This window comes from Erpetoichthys calabaricus, chromosome 3, assembly GCF_900747795.2.
Source record: "Erpetoichthys calabaricus chromosome 3, fErpCal1.3, whole genome shotgun sequence".
In the NCBI taxonomy this organism is placed as follows: Eukaryota; Metazoa; Chordata; class Cladistia; order Polypteriformes; family Polypteridae; genus Erpetoichthys; species Erpetoichthys calabaricus.
Genome location: NC_041396.2, coordinates 307,010,222 through 307,035,668, shown reverse-complemented (window position 1 = coordinate 307,035,668; position 25,447 = coordinate 307,010,222). Strand labels below are relative to the sequence as shown.

At 43.9% G+C, this 25,447-nt stretch overlaps 1 protein-coding gene across 1 annotated transcript in view; it reads right to left on the bottom strand.

Annotated features, from left to right (window-relative positions):
* The window catches only part of baz2a (bromodomain adjacent to zinc finger domain, 2A), a 62,131-nt gene that overhangs the window by 12,314 nt on the left and 24,370 nt on the right, over positions 1-25,447 (bottom strand). Inside the window, exons 4-19 of the mRNA XM_028798702.2 lie at positions 12,674-12,814; positions 9,554-9,733; positions 9,124-9,480; positions 8,967-9,027; positions 8,724-8,832; positions 8,538-8,639; positions 8,224-8,440; positions 7,659-7,720; positions 7,461-7,517; positions 7,152-7,379; positions 6,826-7,080; positions 6,492-6,706; positions 6,328-6,402; positions 6,073-6,238; positions 5,864-5,926; positions 5,634-5,778 (exon numbers count right to left, since the gene is read on the bottom strand). Coding sequence (XP_028654535.1) covers positions 5,634-5,778; positions 5,864-5,926; positions 6,073-6,238; positions 6,328-6,402; positions 6,492-6,706; positions 6,826-7,080; positions 7,152-7,379; positions 7,461-7,517; positions 7,659-7,720; positions 8,224-8,440; positions 8,538-8,639; positions 8,724-8,832; positions 8,967-9,027; positions 9,124-9,480; positions 9,554-9,733; positions 12,674-12,814 — 2,433 coding nt within the window. The remainder of the gene's footprint in view (positions 1-5,633; positions 5,779-5,863; positions 5,927-6,072; positions 6,239-6,327; positions 6,403-6,491; positions 6,707-6,825; positions 7,081-7,151; positions 7,380-7,460; positions 7,518-7,658; positions 7,721-8,223; positions 8,441-8,537; positions 8,640-8,723; positions 8,833-8,966; positions 9,028-9,123; positions 9,481-9,553; positions 9,734-12,673; positions 12,815-25,447) is intronic.

The following is a 25,447-nucleotide window of genomic DNA, read 5'->3' as shown; positions in this document are numbered from 1 at the left end:
AAAATCCAAGAGCTCCATCTCAGACTCTGCAGGCCTCAGTTTGCACGTTGCATGTTAAAGTTCATGACAGTACAATTAGAAAAAGACTGAACAAGTATGGCTTGTTTGAAGGGTTGACAGGAGAAAGGGTCTCCTCTCTAAAAAGAACATGGCAGCATGGCTGAGGTTTGCAAATTTGCACATGAACAAACCATAAGACTTCTGGAACAACGTCCTTTGGACAAACAAGACCGAAGTGGAGATGTTTGGCTACAATGCACAGTGCGACTTTTAACTCTTTCAGGGCTGATGTCGACTTTTGTGAAAAGGAGGAGTTGACGATGGTAATCAACTGTAAACTGTGAAAACTAACCGTTATGTTTTAGTTGGACTCTTGTTGCTAGAAGGAAAGTTAGCTTCATTGGTTTTGACCGAGCTTTCCTGCACTTCTGTGAGTAGTGAGGCACAGACAACGGCAAAAATGGTGCTGACATCTGGCAAGAGATCAAAGCGATCTCCGTGGACGACATTTTGCCTGTTCTCTCTGAATTGGACTATGACTTGTTGGACGCTGATTTTGATACAAGCAACTGGAAACGAATGTGAGGTTTCAGCTTCAGCTGACTGGTCCCCAGCTTCTCATGGTGCTGAACAGGTTCAGGTAGCTGACACGCCTATGGCAATGGTCGCCAGGGAGGACTGCTACTTAACAATGATAAGAGGTAGAAACCAGATAGCAGTGTACTGCAACAGTGACGTGAAGACGGCCTGGCAACAAGCCTCCCACATATTCTTGGCAAACTGTTGGTTTGTGTGTGAAGCCATTGCTTTTCAGAAAACTAGGTGTTTTTAAAAAAATATTCAGCCCTCAAAGAGTTAATGAAAGCCAAACCCAGCATATCAGCTGTGAAGCACGGTGGTGGAGGGCTGATGATTTGAGCTTGTCTTGGAGCCACAGGACCCGAGAACCTTGCAGTCGTTGAGTCGGCCATCAACTCCTCTGTATACCAAAGTATTTGAGAGTCAAATGTGAGGCCATCTGTCTGACAGCTGAAGTTTGGTCAAAATTGGGTCATGTGACAGGCCAATGATCACAGGCACACCAGCACATCTACAACAGAATGGCTGAAAACAGACAAGAATCAAGGGGTTGCAATGGCCCAGTCAAAGTCCAGACCTCAACCTGATTGAAATACTGTGACGGGGCCTTAAGAGAGCTCTGAAGCAACATAGTAAAGAAGAGGGGGACCAGAATTCCTCCATAATGGGGTCGGGCAGAAAGTGAGGACTTCAAGTTACGACTCCTAAAGGTGCTTCTACAAGGTACTGAATCAGGGGGTGGACTTGGTTTCTCACACGTGGCCATGGCTTCTCCATTTTTGTTAAATAAATGATGACACAGTGAGTCTGTTGTGTGTTGTTAAATCCTTTCAGAACCTACAAAGGACCAGATGACTTATTATGTCCTGATATGTACATATAACTGTAAGAGGGTGCACACTCTTTTTCACAGGACTGTACATGTCCATCACACGAGTTGATGGAAACTTTACAACTGTAGATTGTACCTGTATACAAATCTGCATTTACACCTAACATTAAAGCTCATCTCAATTGTTGTATATGAATAGAAAGCGTATTTGGACTTCCACTCATGTTCAATGTGACCGCACTGCAGTCCGTTTCTGACCAATGACAAATGTCGTCTGTGTGATCCATTACCAGCATGTTTCCGGACGTTTATTTATTTATTATTTTTTTTTAAATGTGGTTAAGTGCCATCCATTCGTGATACACAATAATCAGCCAGGGACAAGCGGATGTACTTTGCTTTAGTTGCAGATTCTCACGTGTGTTTGGATTGCCACTGTCACTCAGCCTTACGTGTTGACGTCGTCGTTTCACTCTGTGCTTATTTTGGTTCAGTGGCGACTGCTGCTAACTTTCCTGACCCACAGCTGTGTCCGAGAAAAGAAAAAACCTTATACACTGTGTGCACAATTATTACGTAAGTGAGTATTTTGACCATATCATAATTTTCATGCACATATTCCATCTCCAAGCTGTATAAACTATTTGATTTAAGCATATCAGGTGATGTGTACTTGTATAATGAGGGAGGGTGAGGCCTAAGGAGAACAACACCCTATATCAAGGTGTGCATAATTATTAGGCAGCTTCTTTTCCTCAGGCAAAATGGGCCAAAAAAAGATTTAACTGACTCTGAAAAGTCAAAAATTGTAAAACGTCTTTCAGAGGGATGCAGCGCTCTCCAAATTGCTAAGATATTGGGGCCTGATCATAGAACCATCAAGCGTTTTGTTGCAAATAGTCAACAGGGTCGCAAGAAACGTGTTGAGAAAAAAAAAGACACAAATTAACTGCCACAGATTTGAGAAGAATCAAATGTGAAGCAACCAAGGACCCGTTATCTTCTAGTGCTGTCATATTCCAAAACTGCAACCTACCTGTAGTGCCCAGAAGTTCAAGGTGTTCAGTGCTCAGAGACATGGCCAAGGTAAGGAAAGCTGAAACCTGACCACCACTCAACAAGACACATAAGCAAACGTCAAGACTGGGCCAAGGAGTATCTGAAGACAGATTTTTCAAAGGTTTTATGGACTGATGAGATGAGAGTGATACTTGATGGACCAGATGGATGGGCCTGTGGCTGGATCAGTAACGGGCACAGAGCTCCACTTCAACTCAGACGCCAGCAAGGTGGAGGTGGGGTACTGGTATGGGCTGGTATTATTAAAGATGAGCTAGTTGGACCTTTTTGGGTTAAAGATGGACTCAAATTCAAATCCCAAACCTACTGCCAGTTTTTAGAAGACACTTTCTTCAAGCAGTGGTACAGGAAAAAGTCAGCATCTTTCAAGAGGACCGTGATTTTGATGCAGGACAATGCTCCATCACATGCATCCAAGTACTCCACTGCGTGGCTAGCCAGTAAAGGCCTTAAAGATGACAGAATAATGACATTGCCCCCTTCCTCAGCTGACCTAAACCCTATTGAGAACTTGTGGGCCCTTCTTAAACAGGAGATTTACTGGGAAGGAAAACAGTCCACCTCTCCGAACAGAGTCTGGGGAGCTGTGGTCACTGCTGCACGAAAAGTTGATCGGCAACAGATCAAGAAACTGACAGATTCCATGAATGGAAGGCTTATTTGCTGGAGTATGTGAATTTGCTCTTGGGATTAATAAAGTATCTTATCTATCTATCTATCTATATTATAGAGTGCCTTTCACATCCATCTATCTATCTATCTATTGCTGTTATTGAAAAGAAGGGGCGCTATATTGGTCACTGATTTTTTTTTTTTTCATGCCAGAAATGTTTATTTGGAAATTATGTGTTGTTTGTTTATTATTCTCACTTTAACAGATGAAAATAAACAAGGGAGATCAGGAAAATATAACTTTTTGATTTAGTTGCATAATAATTCTGCACACTAGTACAGTTAGGTCCATAAATATTTGGACAGTGACAACTTTTTTTCTCATTTTGGTTCTGTACATTACCACAATGAATTTGAAATGAAACAACTCCGATGCAGTTGAAGTGCAGACTTTCAGCTTTAATTCAGTGGGGTGAACAAAATGATTACATAAAAATGTGAGGCAACTAAAGCATTTTTGAACACAATCCCTTCATTTCAGGGGCTCAAAAGTAATTGGACAAATTAAATAACTGAAAAAAAATGTTCATTTCTAATACTTGGTTGAAAACCCTTTCCTTGCAATGACAGCCTGAAGTCTTGAACTCCTGGACATCACCAGATGTTGGGTTTCCTCCTTTTTAATGCTCTGCCAGGCCTTTCAGTTGCTGTTTGTTTGTGGGCCTTTCTGTCTGAAGTTTAGTCTTCAACAAGTGAAATGCCTGCTCAGTTGGGTTAAGATCAGGTGACTGACTTGGCCATTCAAGACTTTTCCACTTCTTTGCTTTAATAAACTCCTGGGTTGCTTTGGCTGTATGTTTTGGGTCATTGTCCATCTGTATCATGAATCACGTTGACTGCTGTATTTAGCTGGATTTGAGCAGACAGTATGTCTCTGAACACCTCAGAATTCATTCGGCTGCTTCTGTCCTGTGTCACATCATCAATAAACACGAGTGTCCCAGTGCCACTGGCAGCCATCACACTGCCTCCCTCCACCATGTTTTACAGATGATGTGCTATGCTTTGGATAATGAGCTGTTCCACGCCTTCTCCATACTTTGTTCTTGCCATCATTCTGGTAGAGGTTGATCTTGGTTTCATCTGTCCAAAGAATGTTTTTCCAGAACTGTGCTGGCTTTTTTAGATGCTCTTTAGCAAAGTCCAATCTAGCCGTTCTATTCCTGAGGCCTTGCAGTGCACCCTCTGTATTTACGTTCATGCAGTCTTCTCTTTATGGTAGACTTGGATATCAATAAGCCCGCCTACCCCCTGGAGAGTGTTGTTCACTTGGTTGGCTGTTGTGAAGGGGTTTCTCTTCACCGTGGAAATGATTCTGCGATCATCCACCACTGTTGTGTTCCGTGGACATCCAGGTCTTTTTGCGTTGCTGAGTTCACCAGTGCTTGCTTTCTTTCTCAGGATGTACCAAACTGGAGATTTTGCCCCTCGTAATATTGGAGCAATTTCTCAGATGGGTTTTTTCTGTTTTCGCAGCTTAACGATGGCTTCTGTCACCTGCATGGAGAGCTCCTTTGACTGCATGTTGTCTGTTCACAGCAAAATCTTCCACATGCAAGCACCACACCTCAAATCAACTCCAGGCCTTTTATCTGCTTAATTGATAAGGTCATAACGACGGACTTGACCACACCTGCCCATGAAATAGCCAAAGAGTCATTTGTCCAATTACTTTTGAGCCCCTGAAATGAAGGGATTGTGTTCAAAAAATGCTTTAGTTGCCTCACATTTTTATGCAATCGTTTTGTTCACCCCACTGAATTAAAGCTGAAAATCTGCACTTCAACTGCATCGGAGTTGTTTCATTTAAAATTCATTGTGGTGATGTACAGAACCAAAATTAGACAAACGTTGTCTCTGTCCAAATATTTATGGACCTAACTGTAGTTGCCTAATAATTGTGCACACACGTGAGAATGTTCACACTCACATTTCCTTTGCATAATATTCAGGTTTACTAACATTTTGGATTGACTGATGGCACTGTATTTGTTTCATATTAAAATGAATCCCAAAAATACAACTTGCCTAATAATTGTGCACACAGTGTAAAAGAGAGATGCAAGGCAGACTATAAGACTGATAAGCAGAGAGTTACCCAGGTGTCTCGCCTGTTGTGAATATGTAAGTGGCGGTACTTTAATACATTCTGGTCCAGATCAGGAATAGAAAAGGTTAATTTTGGCCCTCAGTAAAATTGACTTTTACACCCCTGCTAACATGGACAATAGACTACAGCAATTTCTACACCCGGGGATCAACAGCGTGCCAGTGAGCCCTACACTGATGATGAAAGTGATCAATTGGTAGGCACTAATCTGAGGGGAATGGCTATTTAGATAGATAGATAGATACTTTATTATTTATTTATTTAGCCATCGTCAAACCGCCGCAAGACATTCAGGCAGTGACAGGCATTATAGAACTTGGTGAGCAGCCTGAACGTTGGGACAGTCGTCGTCACTCTTACCTGCTGTCTCCTCTGATCCTTCAACAAGGACACCACCGACATGCGGCAAGACCCAGTAGCGTCTGCGGTATCTGTCCTGGCCCAGGGACAAGGCACGCAGGGTCTGAGAGTTATGCTGCAGTTTCTTTCGGAAGAAGATCTGCCGCTAGAGCAGAGAAAAAGAAAGACGGTGAAGCGGGGCAGCCCACTGCTGGAGGCTGCTTCGGTGACAAGCATACAGACAGCGGTACCTTGGTGAGTTTGTCGATCTGACGCTCCAGTTCAGGAATACTGGCCGTCGAGGGGCTCTCACCCTGTAACAAGAGACACAACGCGCGCATATGTGGAGATCACTCTCTTGAACTTCACCACAGAAGCAGGTTGCACCAAACAGCAAATGATGCTTCACTTGTTTGTATCGTTGCATTTCAAGACCGTTCTCTTTCACTCTTAAACGCACCTCACTTTGTTCTTCCTTCCTTCCACTTCCCCTGCACTCACGTAACAGCACCGCTTCTTCTAAGGCAGCGTTCTCGTCCTCGGTGATGCGTGTGCTCCGGCGTCGATCTTCCAGGGATGCCTGAAGCTCTGTGCAGCCGGTTCTCTTGGCTAGAGCCATTCTGAGCCTACAGGCAGACAAGAGGCTGTTACTGATGACGGTCACAGGAGCTGCCAAGCCGGTGAGATCTGTGAGCAGCAGCCATAAGCTTATTACCTGCGCAACTTGCCTTCAATGATCCACTTGTTCTTTCGGTAAGTTGCCATGTTCTCCAGCGTCTTATCAATTTCACTACAGCGAGAGTAGAGACGACAAGAGGGACGGTCAGTAAGGGTTGGACAGGGAAAAGGGACTCTGTATCCAAGGCATTGCTGGCCCACCTGATGACCAGATTGCTGCCATTAAGTTCATTAACAACAAATGCCAAAATAGCGGCCTTCTTCTCTGGAGGAAGAGATTGGAATGGCTGTGTCCTGAGATGGTCACAAACGTCTGCGTCATACCCATACACCTCCAGGAAAATCCGCAGGGTCTCTGACACGGTGCTGCGGTTCGATGTTAAATCCACAATTCTCTCTCCTAGGATTTTCACAGACTGAAGGGAAAACAAGTGAAGATAAATTGTGACTGGGGTGCGGCCCATAATATTTGGGTACAAGGCAACCAGTTCGTACTTGACTCTCTTGGAAGGGCACTACATAAGACAAGGCCTACCTGGTAATACTGAGGTAGTCCAGGGTCACGAAGTGCCACCTGAAGCAGTTTGGCCAAAAGGTCAAGAAGTCTACCCAGACTGTCTGTTACATTCATCAGGCCCTCCTGCAGTGTGATCAGGTTGGGCACATCATGTGCCACGTCCAAACCTAACACCTTGCCATAGCTGTGCAAGAACTCCACTGCTAAAAGGCAATCCGAGAAGGCGCGTCCTGACAAAACCAGACCAGGAATGTGGGAAAACTCTGGCATGGGCTGCAGTGAAAGGGACCGAGTTAGTGAACCTGAAACATGTAAAAGCTCATGTGCTCATCTAGCTGGCATACCTGATGGTCAGTGATGCACATGTCCTCAGTGGGTTTCTTCAGTTCCTCCAAGATCAGCTGCTGCCGCTTACGCTCTTCCTGCCGTTGCTGCAGCTGTGCTTTCTTTTCCAGTGCCTTATAACTGCCGTTACTCTCTTCTTCCTCCACAGTACTAACAGCCTTCCTTCTTCGTCGTTGTCGCCTCTTTACAGGTGGCGCCCTTGCTTCAGCATCCAATTTGTCATTGTCCTGTAGAACCAAATGGCCATGTTAGGGTCACGTTTCTTCTCTAGGCCCAGCCTTTCATTCCCACCTTGCACACGACTTTACCGTCACATGCCGCCACTGCGCTTTCGCCTTGGTGGCCCCTTTCCTCTTATTTCTAGCCTGTCAGAAAAGTCCAACATAAATTCAAGGTTACTATCAGAACTTCAGGAGAGGTCCAATCAGCACAAACCTACTCCCTGTGGAGTGCATGCTTTAGGGCACCATGTTGGTGTTTTTAGAGGACACCCATCACAACCTTACCTTGAGCTTCATTTTCCTTTTCAGTTTGCTTAGTTTTGCTTTGTCTTCAACACTAAGGACAGCTGAAGAGAGGAAAAAAAAAAAAAAAAGCCTGCGCTCAGTTCTCGTTCGACTCCATGATGCCCTGGTGGCACGATTATTTTGAGAACCACCATCTGTCACAATCTCTTGCCTAGTAGAGGATATGAGGCAAAACAAATGTTTGCGTTCCATGTCTCACAGCATGGCTCCTACTTCCTGTGTGAGTTTATTAATGAGCCACCATGGTGGCAGTCAGAATGACAACAGGAGGATTGGGTAGGGCGTGTGGGAGAAGTCCTGCCTTAAATACAACACCTGGCCCAGGAAGGGACGGGACTCCACCTTTCTACTCCATTTGCACCTGTCAAGTGCTCTAACCTTAAAAAACACTGATGATGGAACTCCACGGATCACCGATACCAGCTGGGAACTTTACCAAGTCCTAATTTGGGGTGTTGCAAGAGTGTTCAGGAAGTTGGATCTGGGGAGTGAGATGACAAAGCAGCAAAGTTACAGTGCCCGCCAGACCCTATCATACCCATACCTTGTGCTTGTAGCTTCTTGAACAGTCTAGCATCAGCTTTGCTGAGCAACCCTATGGTTCCAGACTTTGGTGGCCTCCCTGGGCCTTGGCGCCCTTTGGGCCTTGACCGAGCCTTGGGCTTCTCCTTGTCTGGATTTCGGGGGCGTCCTCGCTTGCCAGTGATTGCCAAAATCATGGAAGGAATCTCCTCATTAGCCAGCATGAACCACTGGAGTCCCTGGTGAGGGAGAATCGAAAAGGTGAAGGTGAACAAAACAAAGAGAGTCAGTCCGTATTTTTTTCTTTTTTGGTTCCTCTAACAAAATGGCACAAACCTTGGGGGTCTCCCGCTCCTCATAAAAGTCTCCAACTGGCATGCGGGGGCTGAAGCTGAAATGCTCCCTACTGACTGGCAGTGTCTGGTGTCGGCTGAGGTACTGTCAAGACACAAGCAGAACATGCGTACTTCCTGCAGGATGACCAAGGGAGAGCAGCACATCGTCCGAGGATCCCCAACTTACCTTAATGACTTCTGGGAACTGCTTCATTCTCTTGCCGCACGGAGCATAATACCAAGTCTCTCCCTTCAGCCGGGTGCTATTCTTCCGGATCCTGATCTCCCTCTTCCAGCTGCAGACAAACACCAGCATTCATGAGCAAATGTATGCGAGTTACTGGGCAAATCCACTTGGGTCCCGAGGCTCCCAAAGGTCATGCCAGCAAAGTACCAGTCCCAGTGTCTACCCCACAAATAAACATATTACCCGTGCAACAGAGGGAAGCGGACCTGCATTTCCGTGGCAATCCTTCTCCTTGGGGTGTGCTCTGGACACACAGAAACACAAATATAATGTCAGTGGACACCTCAAGGGGGCTGCTTTCTCCCCCATCATAAACACCAACCCACACACATGCAATTACCGCCAGCTGTTCCACAGGCAGCCTCTTCTTCATCTGTTGGAGCAGGTCCGGGTGAGCAGCATGCCAAGTGCTCCTCAACAGCGCTTTCATTAGTGGCTTTATCTATCTGGTCTTCCTCCTCCTCCTCCTTTTCGCTGGGCTCAGACTGAGGTGACTGGCAAAATGACGGTTTTTCAGTGTTTTCATTGGTGGCCTTTTCCTCCTGCTCCTCTAACTCCTCCCCCAACTCTTCCTCGGTTCTGGAGGGCTCACTCTCAGGTGAGCAGCAGGAAGATGGAGCTTCAGTGTTCAAGCTAGCTGTCTCCTTCTCTTCCTCATTTTCCTTCTTCCCCTCACCAAATGACTCCAAGTGGAGATCTGCAAACAAGTACTCAAGAGTTTTAGTAGGCAATGGACACATGAACGACGGCCTGTCAATGGGGACACTCACCACTGAGAGAAGGGGAACAGTCTGTTTCCTGAGCTACATTTCCTTCAGAGATGTCACTATTCTGGTCCATCTGCTGAATGCAGGGGGGGCTTTGTGGTGGGCTGCTCTGATTTTCTAGTAGAACCCGTGTGGCCACACTCTCAACCTCCTGGTCACCAGAGAGTGGCGACTCCGCCGCTTCTGCAACCAACAAAGAACATCAAGACTCCTCCACAGCCTGGCACAATTAGAATTCACTGCTTCCAGGAAGACAACCTCACTTCCTGTCAAGTCACTTCATCACTTGGTTTACAGCAAAAATCTGAAACTGAATGACGGGCTTATTATTTATTCTTCCCAAAGTCTAATTAGAACATTGGAGAAATTAGGTGGATAGGACTGGTGAGCTTTGTTGGCCAGTTTCTCTCAAAACTGTTCTAAACTTCATGTTGAGTTCTGAATATCCTTGAAGTCCTTACTGTTCACCACACTACCTGGTCACTTATTCCATGTGTCAACACAGAACCATAATGTTAGTTGGAAACTTGTGAAGGGTACATTTCAAACAGTGTCCCGTGTTCTTGATGAACTCATTTTAAAGTCACAGTCTCCATTCTTTCAGAATTTTAACATTTTACTCCAAGGTTAACATGGGGTATAATTAAACAGAGAAGGTTCAACTCCTACAATCTGTCCTCATAACACATCCCCTGGAGATGCTGTGGAATGAGCTCAAGAGACATCCCAAGAATGGTCCACAATCTCTCATCTGCGGTGACTGGAAGTCCTTGTTTGAGGTCACTGCTGCCGAAGGAGGTTCACCCAGTTATTAAATCCAAGGGTTCACTTACTTTTTCCACCTCACACTGTGAATGCTTGATAGGTGTGTTCAATAAAGATACAAGATAATAGTTTGTGTGGTATTAGCTTAAGCATATCGGGCTTGTCTATAATTGTCGCTTAGATGAAGATCAGATCACATCTTATGACAAATTAATGCCGAAAACCGGGTCATTCCAAGGGGTTCATATACTTTTCTCTCTATTATAAAAGAAAATTGGCGCGGTAGACTTGCAGAGCAGGTTAGAGATAATGGAAGTACGAAAATTCAAAAGTCTCAAAAAAAAGGATAGTAAAGATCGCATGAGCACTAACAAACGGAAATTATTACTCGGTGAAATAACGGAACAACGAAACGGGATTGAATATATTGTTCAGATTTAAACTTTAAGTCGGAGACTTGTAGATCGTCTAATTTGTGCTGCCATCAGGGAAAAGTAGTGTTGCCTCCCAATGAAGAGGCGTATCGGAGAGAATTAAAAGATTTGCTGTTTGGTGAAATCCCGCGAGAGAAACCATTTCTCATTTGTGCGAATGCTATTGTCAGACACATTTCTTGTAGAGAGAAGGAAACGATATTCACTCACGACAGTTATACATTGCGTTGTTACGATGTCATTCCAAACACGGAATCAAAATTCAATGCAACGAAAAGGTAAAAGCGAAAATAGATCGAATATATGGACATAGGTGATATGACAGAAGTGCGCTGCGCGAGATGCAGATCACGTGTCACATGGCAGCAGCAGCCAGCAGCTGACTGAGCAAAGAGGAGGTTAAAAAAAAAAAAAAAAAAAAGATTATTTGTTTCCCCGTTGTATCACCGTTTAAGTGGGGGTTTCGGAGGAGCAACTGCATCTCCTTGGGGTGCGTTCAGCCCCCCTCTTCACAACGTGAGCGGCAGAGACAGGAGGAGTTGGCAAGCGAAGCGAGCAGTGGGATAAAAGAAAATCTTGTGACACGACTATTGCCAAGAGATTTTTTAAAGTCCCGCGAGACAAGACTTTGGCCATGAGATTTTTCCAAGTCCCGCCCTCCACTCCACCATTTCCGGTTCACGGCCCATGCTGCGCGGTCCTCTCACCTTTCATTGGCGTGAATGCTTTTGTCAGACACAGTTCCTGCGCTCTCGGCTCCTATAAATTTTTACATTTTCCTCACTTTAGGTTCCCATTAAAAGAAGACGTATTACGTCCAAATCTTAATGAAGAATTTCATCCCGGAGGGTTATCAAAAGAAGACATGAATACACGGGCAATCCTAGCACCGAGAAACGATGAAGTCAAACGAATTCACGTGAAAACTGTCAATCCGTTTAAAAAGTATTTGTGTGTTAATTTCAAAGCCAAACAGAACGAAAACGTATAACTCAAACGAATAACTCTCATGCAACATGAAACATAATTTTCTTTCGATTTATTATTTTTTTTACTATGGTTAATTACTCGCTGTAATGAAAATAGTTAGTTCTATTATGCATATGTAACAATTCCCATGAAAATAATCTGTTTGAATTGAACATCCGCTTCCCCATACGCGAGCGGCACAACTGCAAAGAGGCTAGCGTGTAGCGCCCGCCCGGGGGTTGGCGAACGAAGTGAGCAGGGGGCAGAGCCCCCTAGTTTTTTTAAAAAAAAATTCATTTGGCAAGAATATCGTTTTGATGATACCGCAGTACATTTGTATCATTTTTTGATCCACTGACTTCAGATCTGAACAAAAATTGCTTAATTTGTCCAGAAATGTTGACAATGGTAAATCTGCTTTACATGCACTGCTGTTACATGTTGAAAAGAATATTAGATGGTTGAAAACACTTGAGTGAAATGCAACATTGAGAAAACAATAAAGCTAAGCAGATGTATTTAAATAGGCAAAGAAGAGCGTGCGAACGTGCACTAAATCAAGCGGAATATCCACGTGGCCGTCTGCGTGGCCAGCCAACAATAAAGTGCAATGGCATTTGTCTTTCCTTCTGCTGTAAAAGGTTCAAAATTACAACGGGAATTCTTCCAGTGAACTTTAAAATGTGTTCTTTTACGAGAATACAGGGACAACAAGGTTGAGAGCTCTTCTTCATACAGAGAACTAGAGACACATGGAATGAGTGAGTGGTAGACAGTAGGACTTTAGGAACATTCAGAACTCAACTTGATTGCTTTGGCAGACGTTAGGTGAAAAGACTGACAAGTTTGGCATCATAACTGTTTTAATGGACAAAGGGTGAAGATCAAGTGTGAGTGTAGGTGTGCAGATTTGCACAAACTCTATGAGGTTAGTCTCCCTACTCACATCCCTTACCTTCACAAGAATCTGCAAAGTCCCCAGAGTCCAACAGGGGTGTCAATATCTGCTCTTCTTCTTCTTCTTCCTCCTCCTCCTCCTCCTCTTGTGCCAAATTAACATCAGTGCCAGACTCCTGACAGACATCCTCCATTGGACCTAAAAAGAGAGGATTAGCAAGTGAGACATGTTAACCTACAGATTCAGAAAGCCTGAGCTGCCTGCCCAAGGGACACCCCGACAGGCCAAAAGTGAGGCAGAAGTTTATAATCAAAATGACAGGACTGGCCGAATCTGTACCTCATTCACCAGCCCCATCACTGGTACGATCAGGGAGAACATTAAACCCAGCATTATGAGACGCCCTGGAATAAGCTACACTGCCATTACTGCCACTATGCTGCTACCTTTGACTGCCAATAAATTTGAAAATGGCAAGCTGGTAAATTTCCTCTGTGGTACCTAAGCTATATCTGGCTTATGGACTTTTCATTTTTGGGCCGACGTCGCATTATGACTTCTGGTTGGAAGGGACGTCAGACTTGATAACTGTTCTGGCTGATCTTGTCCCCTGAGTAAGTCAGTTTATATGAATAGAAATCACTGGGGCTGTCAGATTACCTGATGGCATGATGACCCTCCAGCACAGTTTCACATTTCCAAAGAATTGTGTGCTGTCCCCCTTTTCTGACAGCCAATAATGCAATGCTTGACAGAGCCAGTGCTGTATGAGGGGCTTGCAGGTACAGTTGAGTTTAGATGCAATCTCTGTCCTGTTTTTTTTTTTTTTTTTTTTCCCCTGGCGCATAGCACAGGCCTGGCAATTGGCGAGCGAAGCAAGCAGGGGGCGAAGCCCCCTAGTAATAATAAAAAAAGAAGAATAACAATAATTAATTCCATTTGTAAAGTGCATTTCTCACAACTCAAAGCACTTTACACAGACAGAGGGGAACCACTTCACCCACCACTAATGCGTGGCGCCCACCTGGATGATGAGATAGCAGCCATTATTGGACCAGTATGCTCACCACACATTAGCTGTTAAATGCTGAAGGGGTGAAAGATAACCAGTTAGAGACAGGGGATGATCAGACGAGGCCGTGATGGGCGATTTAGCCAGGACTTCCTGATAAATCCTATTCTTTTCTAAAGATGCCCAGTGATTTTTTAAGGACCAAAGAGAATCAGGACCTTGGTTTTACGTCTGATCCCATTACTGCACTGTGGCATTTGAAACCACACACCAGGCACAGAGTAAGCGCCCCCTGCTGGCCTCACCAACACCAACCCAAGCTTTTCCTAGAATTCAGGGGTCCCCAACTCCGGTCCTGGAGGGCCCCAGTGGCTGCAGGTTTTCATTCTAACCCTTTTCTTAACTAGTGACCAGTTCTTGCTGCTAATTGACTTGAATTCATTTTAATTGACTTGTTTTTTTTAAGATTTGTTCCCTTGAATTTCTTCATTTCTTTCCTTAAATGGCACCCAAACAGAAATGAAATGTGAAGATAGGGTGAGAAGCTCAGTCATCCGGGAGGGGCTCAGAGTAGAGCCGCTGCTCCTCCGCATCGAGAGGAGTCAGATGAGGTGGCTCGGACATCTGATCAGGATGCCTCCTGGATGCCTCCCTGGTGAGGTGTTCTGGGCACGTCCAACCGGGAGGAGGCCCCGGGGAAGATCCAGGACACGCTGGAGGGACTATGTCTCTCGACTGGCCTGGGAACGCCTTGGGATTCTCCCGGAAGAGCTAGAAGAAGTGGCCGCGGAGAGGGAAGTCTGGGCATCTCTGCTCAAGTTGCTGCCCCCGCAACCCGACCTCGGATAAGCGGAAGAGGATGGATGGATGGATGGAGCCAACAGAAGACCAACTAAGTCAGGGCCTCAAACTCCAACCAATTTCACTGCAAACAGCTGCTTCATCAGGCTCCGAGTCTTGTTGTTAATTAAACTCGTTCTTTATTTCCATGGCTTGTTGCTGCTCTCACTGTGCAATGGCAGACCTTTCTGAAATTGAAACAGCTCTGGTCAAATGTTCTGGGGACCTGAGCAGACCATCTTTCTTTATTTTCAGATATTGTGTGATGGACACCAGTCGTTTTGGCTCATTTTATATCTCCTTATTGTTTGGCTGCTAATTAAGGAAAAAGAAACAATTGAAGGATCTGAGTCTTGAAGAGGATGTCAATTCAAATGAATGGAAAAGGAGTGAATTAGCAGCAAAAACAGGTCACTGATTAAGAAAAGGGTGAGAATGAAAACCTGCAGCTAGTGCTGGGTGGTATGACCAAAATTCTATATCACGGTATTTTCCAAAATAATACCAGTTTCACGGAATTCAACGGTATTTTTTTTCCCCCATGCATGAGTGGATGTTAACCACATTTTCCACTGCAATTACTGCAGTAGACTGGCTAAGAATGACCTGTTCCACTGTCATGAGAATTGTACAAAAAGACATTTTAATGTGCGCACAAGTATTAATACAGGTTTGCATGGCCCCATAAAGTGATAGTTTTCAAGGGGTCGGCACTAATGAAGAGAAGGAATCACACTACATGACAGTTGCAGTCCAAATATAGAACCATTTTATTGAACACATTTTGCAAACAACATTTTCTACCATCCAGAGAGGCATTTAGACTTAGTAAAATATCCAGAGGTGCTTGTCAAAAGTTGTGTTGCACTGAACATGTCTTAGAAAAGGAATAAAGAGTAAATATTTTTTGCAAACCAACGCCACTTTCTGTTAATGTTATCAATCTCTGTCCACCGACACGTTAGCTATCTGGATTGTAATGGCGCTGTTTTCACTGTACATGCTTCCACTGGGATCTCTCATTAGGAAACATAATGTTAATTTTCACTCGTATGCAGATGACACCCAGTTATACCTTTCATTTAAATCAAATGAAGTTTCTCAGATGTTGTCTTTAATTAGTTGTGTTAGTGAATTAAAGGAGTGGATGGATGAGAACTACTTGTCTTTAAATACAGATAAAACAGAGATGTTAATTGTTGGAGGGAATGATGCTGATCACAACAATATTTTGTCATCATTTAACTCAATGGGAATCCCAGTCAATTTTACTGAATCAGCCCGCAATCTAGGAGTTATCTTTGACTCTAGCATGTCATTTAAAGCGCATATTACAAAGTTGTCCAAAACATGTTTCTTCCAACTTAAAAATGTTAGGAAATTAAGGCACTTTCTAAATAAATAGGATTCTGAGAAATTAATTCATGCATTTATCTCTAGTAGGATTGACTACTGCAATGCGGTGTTCACTGGATGTTCAAACTGTTCTTTATACAGCCTCCAGTTAATCCAAAATGCAGCTACAAGAATTATTATAAGAACAAGAAAATACGAACACATAACTCCAGTTCTTAAATCCTTACACTGGCTCCCGGTTAAGTTTAGGGCAGATTTCAAACTCCTTCATTTAACATATAAAAGCATTAAATGGTCGAGGTCCGGCTTACTTGTCTGAACTTATCATGACTTACAAACCTGAGCGCACATTAAGATCTCAAGATGCCAGTCTGCTTATGATTCCAAGGATTAATAAAATAACATGTAGGAGGTCGAGCTTTTAGTTACAGGACCCCTAAGCTGTGGAGTGGTGTGCCTGCTACTATAAGAGATGCCCCTTCAGTCTCAGCTTTTAAATCCCGGCTGAAGACTCACTACTTCAGTTTAGCACACCCTGACTAGAGCTGCTGATTAACTGTACAGACTGCATCTCTGTTGTTAGTCATTAGCACTTAAACATAAGTAACTTGACAGTTAGAATTGTATAATAACCCTCACTTATTCTGTTTTTCTTCTCGGTACTCAAATGTGCCACTTGGTGCCACGGCCCACCTGCCAAGTTGTTTTGCCTGCCTAAGGAAAACTCATCCCAGATGGAGGATCACAGGAATCGTGGGAAAGAGGGGTCCTTTCATTGGATTGGATGGCCCAGCACTGTTTCAGCCGTGGAATGGCCAAATGGGGGAGACAGCTTGAAGGATGAGGTCTCCTGGACTCTGTACAAATCCAAATCTTATTATGGGATATATCATCTATTGTTAAATTCTGCTCTGTACTTCTAAAATTTATATTTTTTATTTCTTACTATATTGAGGAATTGTTCTGTTCTGTGTATTGTATTGTATTGTATTGTATTGACCCCCTTCTTTTGAACTGCCTTTCCCAAGGTTTCTTCCATTTTTTCCCTACAAGGTTTTTTTTGGGAGTTTTTCCTTGTCTTCTTAGAGAGTCAATGCTGGGGGGCTGTCAAGAGGCAGGGCCTGTTAAAGCCCATTGCGGCACTTCCTGTGTGATTTTGGGCTATACAAAAATAAACTATTGTATTGTATCTCGATCGACTACTTGCTTTGTCGTAGGCAGTCCTCTAGCAAATGCGTCTACAAGTGATGTCTGACTCGAGTGTCCTCTCGCCTTTTCAGTTCTACCCAAGGATGTGGAGGGTGCCAATCCTAGTTCCATACATTCATGGTACTCCAGAGCATGTTTGTGGCTAAGATGTTGCAGCAAATTGCTTGTGTTACTGCCAGCACCATTTGCAGTAAATAGCTGTTTGGTCCACACCCAACCTTTTAAAACCAAAGTATCTCCAGACAACAGACGCAGCTCCTTTTATCAGGAAAAGTTCTTCTGTGTCATCATGTTCAACTTTATCATCTGCTACAGCTTCAGTTTCAGTTTCAGAATGTTCTCCGTCCATTTCCACCGCCCAATACCTCCACTACAACATGTACACCGTTGCATGCGTGTTTAGTGGTGTAGCAGTGAAAAAAGTACCCCCCTTGAACAGTTTCCCGCTGCACCACATTCTGAACGTTGTTTAGGATATTTAAGAAAAATCCATATCATAACAAAAATAAAAAACGGTTCTTGCCTCCAGCACTACCTGCAGCCGCTGGGGCCCTCCAGAACCAGAGTTGGGGACTCCCTGTCCTAAATTGTCTCCCATCCTCAGTAGTGGCTGCTTAGCTTTCAGGTGGATGACCCGTTCTGAAACACAGATGTGACATTGAGACTACAGTTCAAATGTTCCCATCTGAAGTGCATTGCAGGACACGGACAGCAAACTGCAGACAACACAAGAGACAAAGCTTCACCAGATCAGCGCTGGGCGGCTCTCTCAGCTAGATCTGCTGTACACGGACGCTCCGATCGGTCCACTGCCCGTCTAAGTTCGCCAGTTTTTATTACAAAAGACTGTGTGGTAGGTCACAAATATTTTTTCTTAGGATCTGCTTTTCTAAGCTTAATGGTAATCTAGTTGGAGTGCTCCTTTACACAGGGATCTATGTTAGTTGAGTGAAAGCACTGGGTCTTTTTATTAATTTCTCTTGCTACAGACTTCTTGTAAACAGAGCAGCAAGACAAAAGACTCTGCCGGGGAGATTTCACCTTTAAATAAAGTAAAGCAATAAATCGCAAAAAAAAGGAATCGAAGGATGCAATTAGACGAAAGGGCAAGAAAAGCGACTTGAATAAATTCAGACCTTTTTGATTTGTTTGTCCGAGTTTGGACGCTCGCTGAGTCAGCTTGAGTCAAGTAATAATAATAATAATTCATGACATTTATATAGCGCTTTTCTCAGTACTCAAAGCGCTATCCACACAGGGAGGAACCGGGAAGCGAACCCACAATCTTCCACAGTCTCCTTACTGCAAAGCAGCGGCACTACCACTGCGCCACACAGCAGCTCACACCTTCAAAACACATCGTGGAAAACAACAAAATTTAAATATAGTAAAAGGGGATTTTAACAATAAAAACTGTAGTGCAATTAATGATTAAAAATTATTCAAAACTATAAGTGGATGCATATTTAGATTTAAGCCGTGTTTAACTGCCTCTATTAATTAATTGAATCAATTAGTCAGTACATACGCTATATTTTTTGTAAGACAAATGGTAAAACCTACTTTTTTAATTAAGTTGTTTCAAAGAAGTACAGTGGGTATAGAAAAGAACCCCCCCCCTTCGAAATATTCCCAATTTTTTTTAATTAAATGAAAACACACAACCCAATATTTCTTCCCCGCATTACTTACTCAATGCCACCTCTAACATCCAAGTGAAAGAAATCACAGCTACAGTTCAGAAAAATGATAAAAAAATCAAAAACAAGACTTACTGAGATGAATAAAGGACCCCCCCCCCCAATTTTGTTGACCCCCATTTTGCTTAATGACAGCCTTGAGTCTGTGGTGATTCTTCTCTATCAGCTTTGCACACCTTGATTGAGCCCACTCAATATTTGTCCCCCACTCTTCTTTACAGTTGAACTGTTCAAGTTCGGTCACATTGGACGGTGAGTGTTGCTGGTCTGCTATCTTCAGATCTCTCCACAGATTTTCACTGTGATTGAGGTCTGGGCTCTGACTGGCCACACCAGGACATTCACTCTTTTCTCCTTCAGTCACTGTGTGGTCAATTTTGCTGTGTGCTTTGGTTTGTTGTCCTGTTGAAAGGTGAACATTCTGCTCATCTTCTACTTTCTGGCAGAGGGTAGCAGGTTTTCCTCCAGAATTTGATGGTATTTTGCCCCATCCATTTTTCCTTCTACCCTAACGAGAGCCCCAGGCCCCTCACGACAGGATGCTGCCCCCTCCATGCTTTACTGTAGGTATGGTGTGTTGTGGATGGTGAGCTGCATTGGTGTACCGTTTGGTGTTGAGGCCAAGTAGTTTGATTTTGGTCTCATCTGACCAGAAGACCTTTTTCCACTTGGCATCCGAATCTTCCAGGTGCATTCTGGCAAAGCTCAAACAAGCCTTAATGTGGCCTTTCTGGAGAAGTGCGACCCTCCTGAACAAGCCACAATGGTGGAGTGCTTGTGAAATTGTTGTCACATCCACACCTCTAATGACCACTCTGTGCCATCAAATCCTGTAACTCCTTCAAAGTGGCCATTGGCTTCTCGGTAGCCTCTCTTACCAGTGTCCTCCTTGCCCTTCCATCCAGTTTGGAGGATCCAGGGAGGGTCCAAACACTTCTTTATGATGGACTTTACTGGGCTCCTTGGGATTGATAGTAATAATAATAATAATGCATTTTATTTATAGGAGCTCTTTACATTAGCAGTGAATCTCAAAGTGCAACATAAAATGTTTAAACAAAGGCAAAGCAAGATAAAAAAAAACAGATAAAACAACAATAATGATAGCATTATAGCATGATACAGCTTTTGAGATGTTTGTGTCTCAATCTCCTGCCTTATGTCCGTCCACAACTCTATCCCTGAGATCTTTTCAAAGTGACCTGCCACCCGTAGTCAGTTGTTTGCTGTCAGTGGCACTGCCAAGGAAAGGAATGAATGAGCCAGGACCAGCTTCACTAATCACACTCATTACAACTGAGCACAGCCAGTAACCGCAATGGAAATGGTGGGCAGTGACACCTGATGGAGTTTGGGGGGGGTCCTTTATTAATCTGTAAAGAAGAATGGGGGCCAAATATTTACTGGGCTCAGTCTAGGTGTGCAAAGCTGATAGAGAAGTATCCCAACAGACTCAAGACTATCATTAAAGCAAAAAGGGGGGTCATCAAATGACATTGACATCGGGGTGATGATCCTTTATTCATCTTCGTAGGTCTTGTTTTTTATTTGTTATCATTTTTCTGAACTGTAGCTGTGATGTCTTTCACTTGGATGTTATAGGCTGCATTGAGTAAGTAAAGCTGGGAAGACATATTAGTGTGTGATGGGAATATTTCAAAGGGGGGGGATTCTTATCTATACCCACTGTATATTACACAAGAAATAATAATAATAATAATTCTTTGCATTTATATAGCGCTTTTCTCACTACTCGAAGCGCTCAGCAATTGCAGGTTGAGGGTCTTGCTCAAGGGCCCAACAAAGCAGAGTCCCTATTGGCATTTATGGGATTCAAACCGGCAACCTTCCGATTGCCAGTGCAGATTCCTAGCCTCAGAAAATGATAGGACAGCTTGGAATTAATGCCGTATGTATTATGGATAAACGTTTTCTCTACATATTTTATAAGCTAAAAAAAATCAATCTCCTTGAAAACAGGAGCAGTGAGGCCCTCTACTGACTGGCTGACTGACTAACGGACTGATGTGCTCCCTGACACTGTAGAAAGCAGTGAGCTGTGACTGACAGGCGCTAGAAAGCCCTTCATCAGAGCCAACGTGCCATTGGAGATCAGGACACATTTCAATGACGGCCACTCCAAAGTAGGCACTGAACCAGCTGCCAGTGTCCTAGCCACTCCACCACACTCCCTGTCCACTACTCTACTGTTTCCGTGTGACACTTTTACCAATCTGATTCCGTAGAAGACGATGTAAGAAACGTTCACATATCTAACAAGTAGCGGTATGGTTGCTAAACACGCAGAACCTAGTAAAACGCACCCATACAGTTTGGAGTTTGATTAACCCCCAAGTGGTAACTTTTTCTTTTCTTATGGGAACTCCCTTGAGGCATAGGAGGGAGAACAGAAAGCCACATGCCTTACTAGAGCAGATGGCTCCTCCAGCTGGCAGGGGGACCTGTGCCAAGCCTACATTTGAAAATGAAAAAAGGCAACTCTTTCTTCCTCACTGGATAGAAACCTCCGTGTGTCATGGCTAACAACAGAAACCATCCAAACAGGCTGTGTACACACACACACACACAGCGCCAAATTAGACCCCGCATGACGTCACATAGCAGCTTCTAGAATGTGCAAAGCCAAGCATTAAGGCAGGAAACTTTAAAGTATAGTATGCTCGTTTCACTCACCAACCCTTTTACCCCCCACCCCGCCAGCGGCCGCCTCTCTGAAGCCCCTCTTAAACGGTGATACAATGGGAAACAAATACATTTATTTTTTTAACTCCTCTTTGCTCGAGCAGCTGCTGCTGCCCTCACACGTGATCTGCAATTCGTTCGCCTACCCAATCCACCCCACCGGCGGTAGGCGCCATTGTGAAACAGGGGTCTTAGCACACCCCAAGGAGACGCGGCCACTCTTCCTAAACTGTGATACATTGGGAAACAAGTAACAGGTGGTTTTTCTCACCTTCTCTTTGCTCGAGAAGCTGTTGGCTTGCTGCTGCTTTCATTCCACGTGTAGCGCTTCGAGTGTTTTAAAAGCCTGTACAGCACCTGAACATTCGATCTCTCTTGGCTGTTCCGTTATTTCCCTGAGTCATATTTTCAGATTGTTAGCGCTAATGCGATCTTTACTCTCATTTTTTTTTTGGAGACATTTGAATTTTCCTACTTCCATCATCTCTAACCTGCTCTGCCTGTGTAGCACGGGACTTGCGTCTGAAGGTTGGAAGTATGACGTGACTTGTCCGTCTCACGGGAAGAGAAAGTGTCTCTCTGTCTCTCTTCCAAATATCACGTCACGTCTCGTCGCAAGTTTCTTTTTTATAACTAGGGGGCTCCGCCACTTTGCTTGCCCACCCCCGTGTTTGGTTTACCGGATCCACAATTTAAAAGAGATTGTTATTTTCATGGGAATTGATGCATATGCATGATTTTCACTTTTACTTGAAATACTTTTTTAAAAACAATACTTGTCCTTTATTTCTGGCCCCATGCGTGGTTACATCTCTTTCTCGCCAGACGTATAATGCTGCTCGCGTTGTGAATTTGCGGCTGAACACACGCTAAGGATATGTCGTCGGATCATCTGCTGGCGAGTTGCCTTTTCTGCTTGTCGCATGTTGTTGTTTTAAGAGCTGGGAGCACATGATGCGTGTCTGCCAAATGCAAGGTTAGATGTCTGTGGACTTGTTTTAAATGATGGCTCACCGCCTTGTCTTGCGTGACGTTGTGAAAACAATATTTGTCCTTTATTTCCCGCCCCGGGTGTGGTTAAATCTCTTTCTTGCAGGACGTATAACGCTGCCTGTCGATCATTTTAAAGCCTGTACAGCTGCTGTCCTTTTTGCCACTTCGTGTCTCTGCTGCTCGCGTTGTGCTCGCTTCTCCGTGATCATAAATATACACCTGACCGAATTGTGAATTCTTTGAAATTAAACTTGTCGTTGCTTTAACTGTTGCAGGACCACAGATTCTCATAGCGTATGGTCCATTATTGTGTAAATGTACGTTTTGTGCATTGAATGATGTGAATGCGAAAAGACTTTGTTTTCTGCGCTTTGCCTTTTATTTCTGACCTCGTTTTGTCCTGCTATTTTTTCCCCAATTACACCCGGTCCTGATGATTAATTTCCTTTTGTTTGCGCTAATGCGATCTTTTAATCGTCGACGTTTCATTTATAATGTATTGTCCTTTATACGCTTTATATGCACCAAGACACCTGTATCTGTGTGCGCTGCTTCCCTTTACACTACTGATTTTTTTTTGCTGGCCGTGCTCTGATATTGCTTGTAAGTACGGTGTGTCTTGCTAGAATCTATATTCTTTCATCTCGCGGGTCTTTTATTTGTCTTCCGTCATCTTAACGTGAAGATCACGTATCGTGTCCTAGTCATTCCCTCTCACGGGATTTCTTTTTTTTATAATAGAGAGATGTTCAGAATGCACATGTGAACATGAAGTGAATATGGTTGGGTGCAAGGCGCTCCAGAGGCTATGCCCACGGTCAGCAAATCACATAAATGCACGTTCGTTCAATCAATTCAAGACAATGGTACTCTCAGGGGGTCATGTAGTCATTTTCAAGTAAGCATGCCAAGTAAACATTATAAACTTTGGTGACAATTCTAGCTACAGAACATATTGGATTTGATTGCCCCCTTACAGTGGGGCAAAAAAGTATTTAGTCAGCCACCAATTGTACAAGTTCTCCCACTTAAAAAGATGAGAGAGGCCTGTAATTTTCATCATAGGTATACCTCAACTATGAGAGACAAAATGAGAAAAAAAATCCAGAAAATCACATTGTCTGATTTTTAAAGAATTTATTTGCAAATTATGGTGGAAAATAAGTATTTGGTCAGCTACAAACAAGCAAGATTTCTGGCTCTCCGAGACCTGTAACTTCTTCTGTAAGAGGCTCATCTGTCCTCCACTCGTTACCTGTATTAATGGCACCTGTTTGAACTCGTTATCAATATAAAAGACACCTGTCCACAACCTCAAACAGTCACACTCCAAACTCCACTGTGGCCAAGACCAAAGAGCTGTCAAAAGACACCAGAAACAGAATTGTAGACCTGCACCAGGCTGGGAAGACTGAATCTGCAATAGGTAAGCAGCTTGGTGTGAAGAAATCAACTGTGGGAGCAATTATTAGAAAATGGAAGACATACAAGACCACTGATAATCTCCCTCGATCTGGGGCTCCACGCAAGATCTCACCCCATGGGGTCAAAATGATCACAAGAACGGTGAGCAAAAATCCCAGAACCACACGGGGGGACCTAGTGAATGACCTGCAGAGAGCTGGACCAAAGTAACAAAGGCTACCATCAGTAACACACTACACCGCCAGGGACTCAAATCCTGCAGTGCCAGACGTGTCCCCCTGCTTAAGCCAGTACATGTGCAGGCCCGTCTGAAGTTTGCTAGAGAGCATTTGGATGATCCACAAGAGGATTGGGAGAATGTCATTTGGTCAGATGAAAAAAACTCTACTCGTCGTGTTTGGAGGAGAAAGAATGCTGAGTTGCATCCAAAGAACACCATACCTACTGTAAAGCATGGGGGTGGACACATCATGCTTTGGGGCTGTTTTTCTGCAAAGGGACCGGGACGACTGATCCGTGTAAAGGAAAGAATGAATGGGGCCATGTATCGTCAGATTTTGAGTGAAAACCTCCTTCCATCAGCAAGGGCATTGAAGATGAAACGTGGCTCGGTCTTTCAGCATGACAATGATCCCAAACACACCGCCCAGGTAACGAAGGAGTGGCTCTGTAAGAAGCATTTCAAGGTCCTGGAGTGGCCTAGCCAGTCTCCACATCTCAACCCCATAGAAAATCTTTGGAGGGAGTTGAAAGTCCGTGTTGTCCAGCGACAGCCCCAAAACATCACTGCTCTAGAGGAGATCTGCATGGAGGAATGGGCCAAAATACCAGCAACAGTGTGTGAAAACCTTGTGAAGACTTACAGATAACGTTTGACCTCTGTCATTGCCAACAAAGGGTATATAACAAAGTATTGAGATGAACTTTTGTTATTGACCAAATACTTTTTTTCCCCACCATAATTTGCAAATAAATTCTTTAAAAATCAGACAATGTGATTTTCTGGATTTTTTTTTCTCATTTTGTCTCTCATAGTTGAGGTACAGTAATCCGTCGCTATATCGCGCTTCGACTTTCGCAGCTTCACTCTATCGCGGATTTTATATGTAAGCATATCTAAATATATAACGCGGATTTTTCGCTGCTTCGCGGGTTTCTGCAGACAATGGGTCTTTTTACTTCTGGTACATGCTTCCTCAGTTGATTTGCCCATTTGAATTCAAACAAGGGACGCTATTGGCGGATGGCTGAGAAGCTACCCAATCAGAGCACGCAGTTAAGTTCCTATGTGCTGCTGATTGGCTCAGCGACAGAGTGCTGCATTAACCAGGAAGTCTCATCTCACTTATTCAGCATTAACGTGACCCTGCTACTGCTTCAGGGGCCGTGTCCAAGCACCAACAGAAGATGCAAATGATTGCAGAAAAGGTAAAAGTTTTAGATATGTTGAAGGAAGGGAACAGCTACACCGCTGCAGGACACCATTACGGCATCAATGAGTCCACGATTCTTTTTATTTAAAAAGGAGGAAAAGCATATAAGATCTACAGCTGCAGTGTCCTTTAACCAGGGCGCAAAACGAGTTGCAAGTGG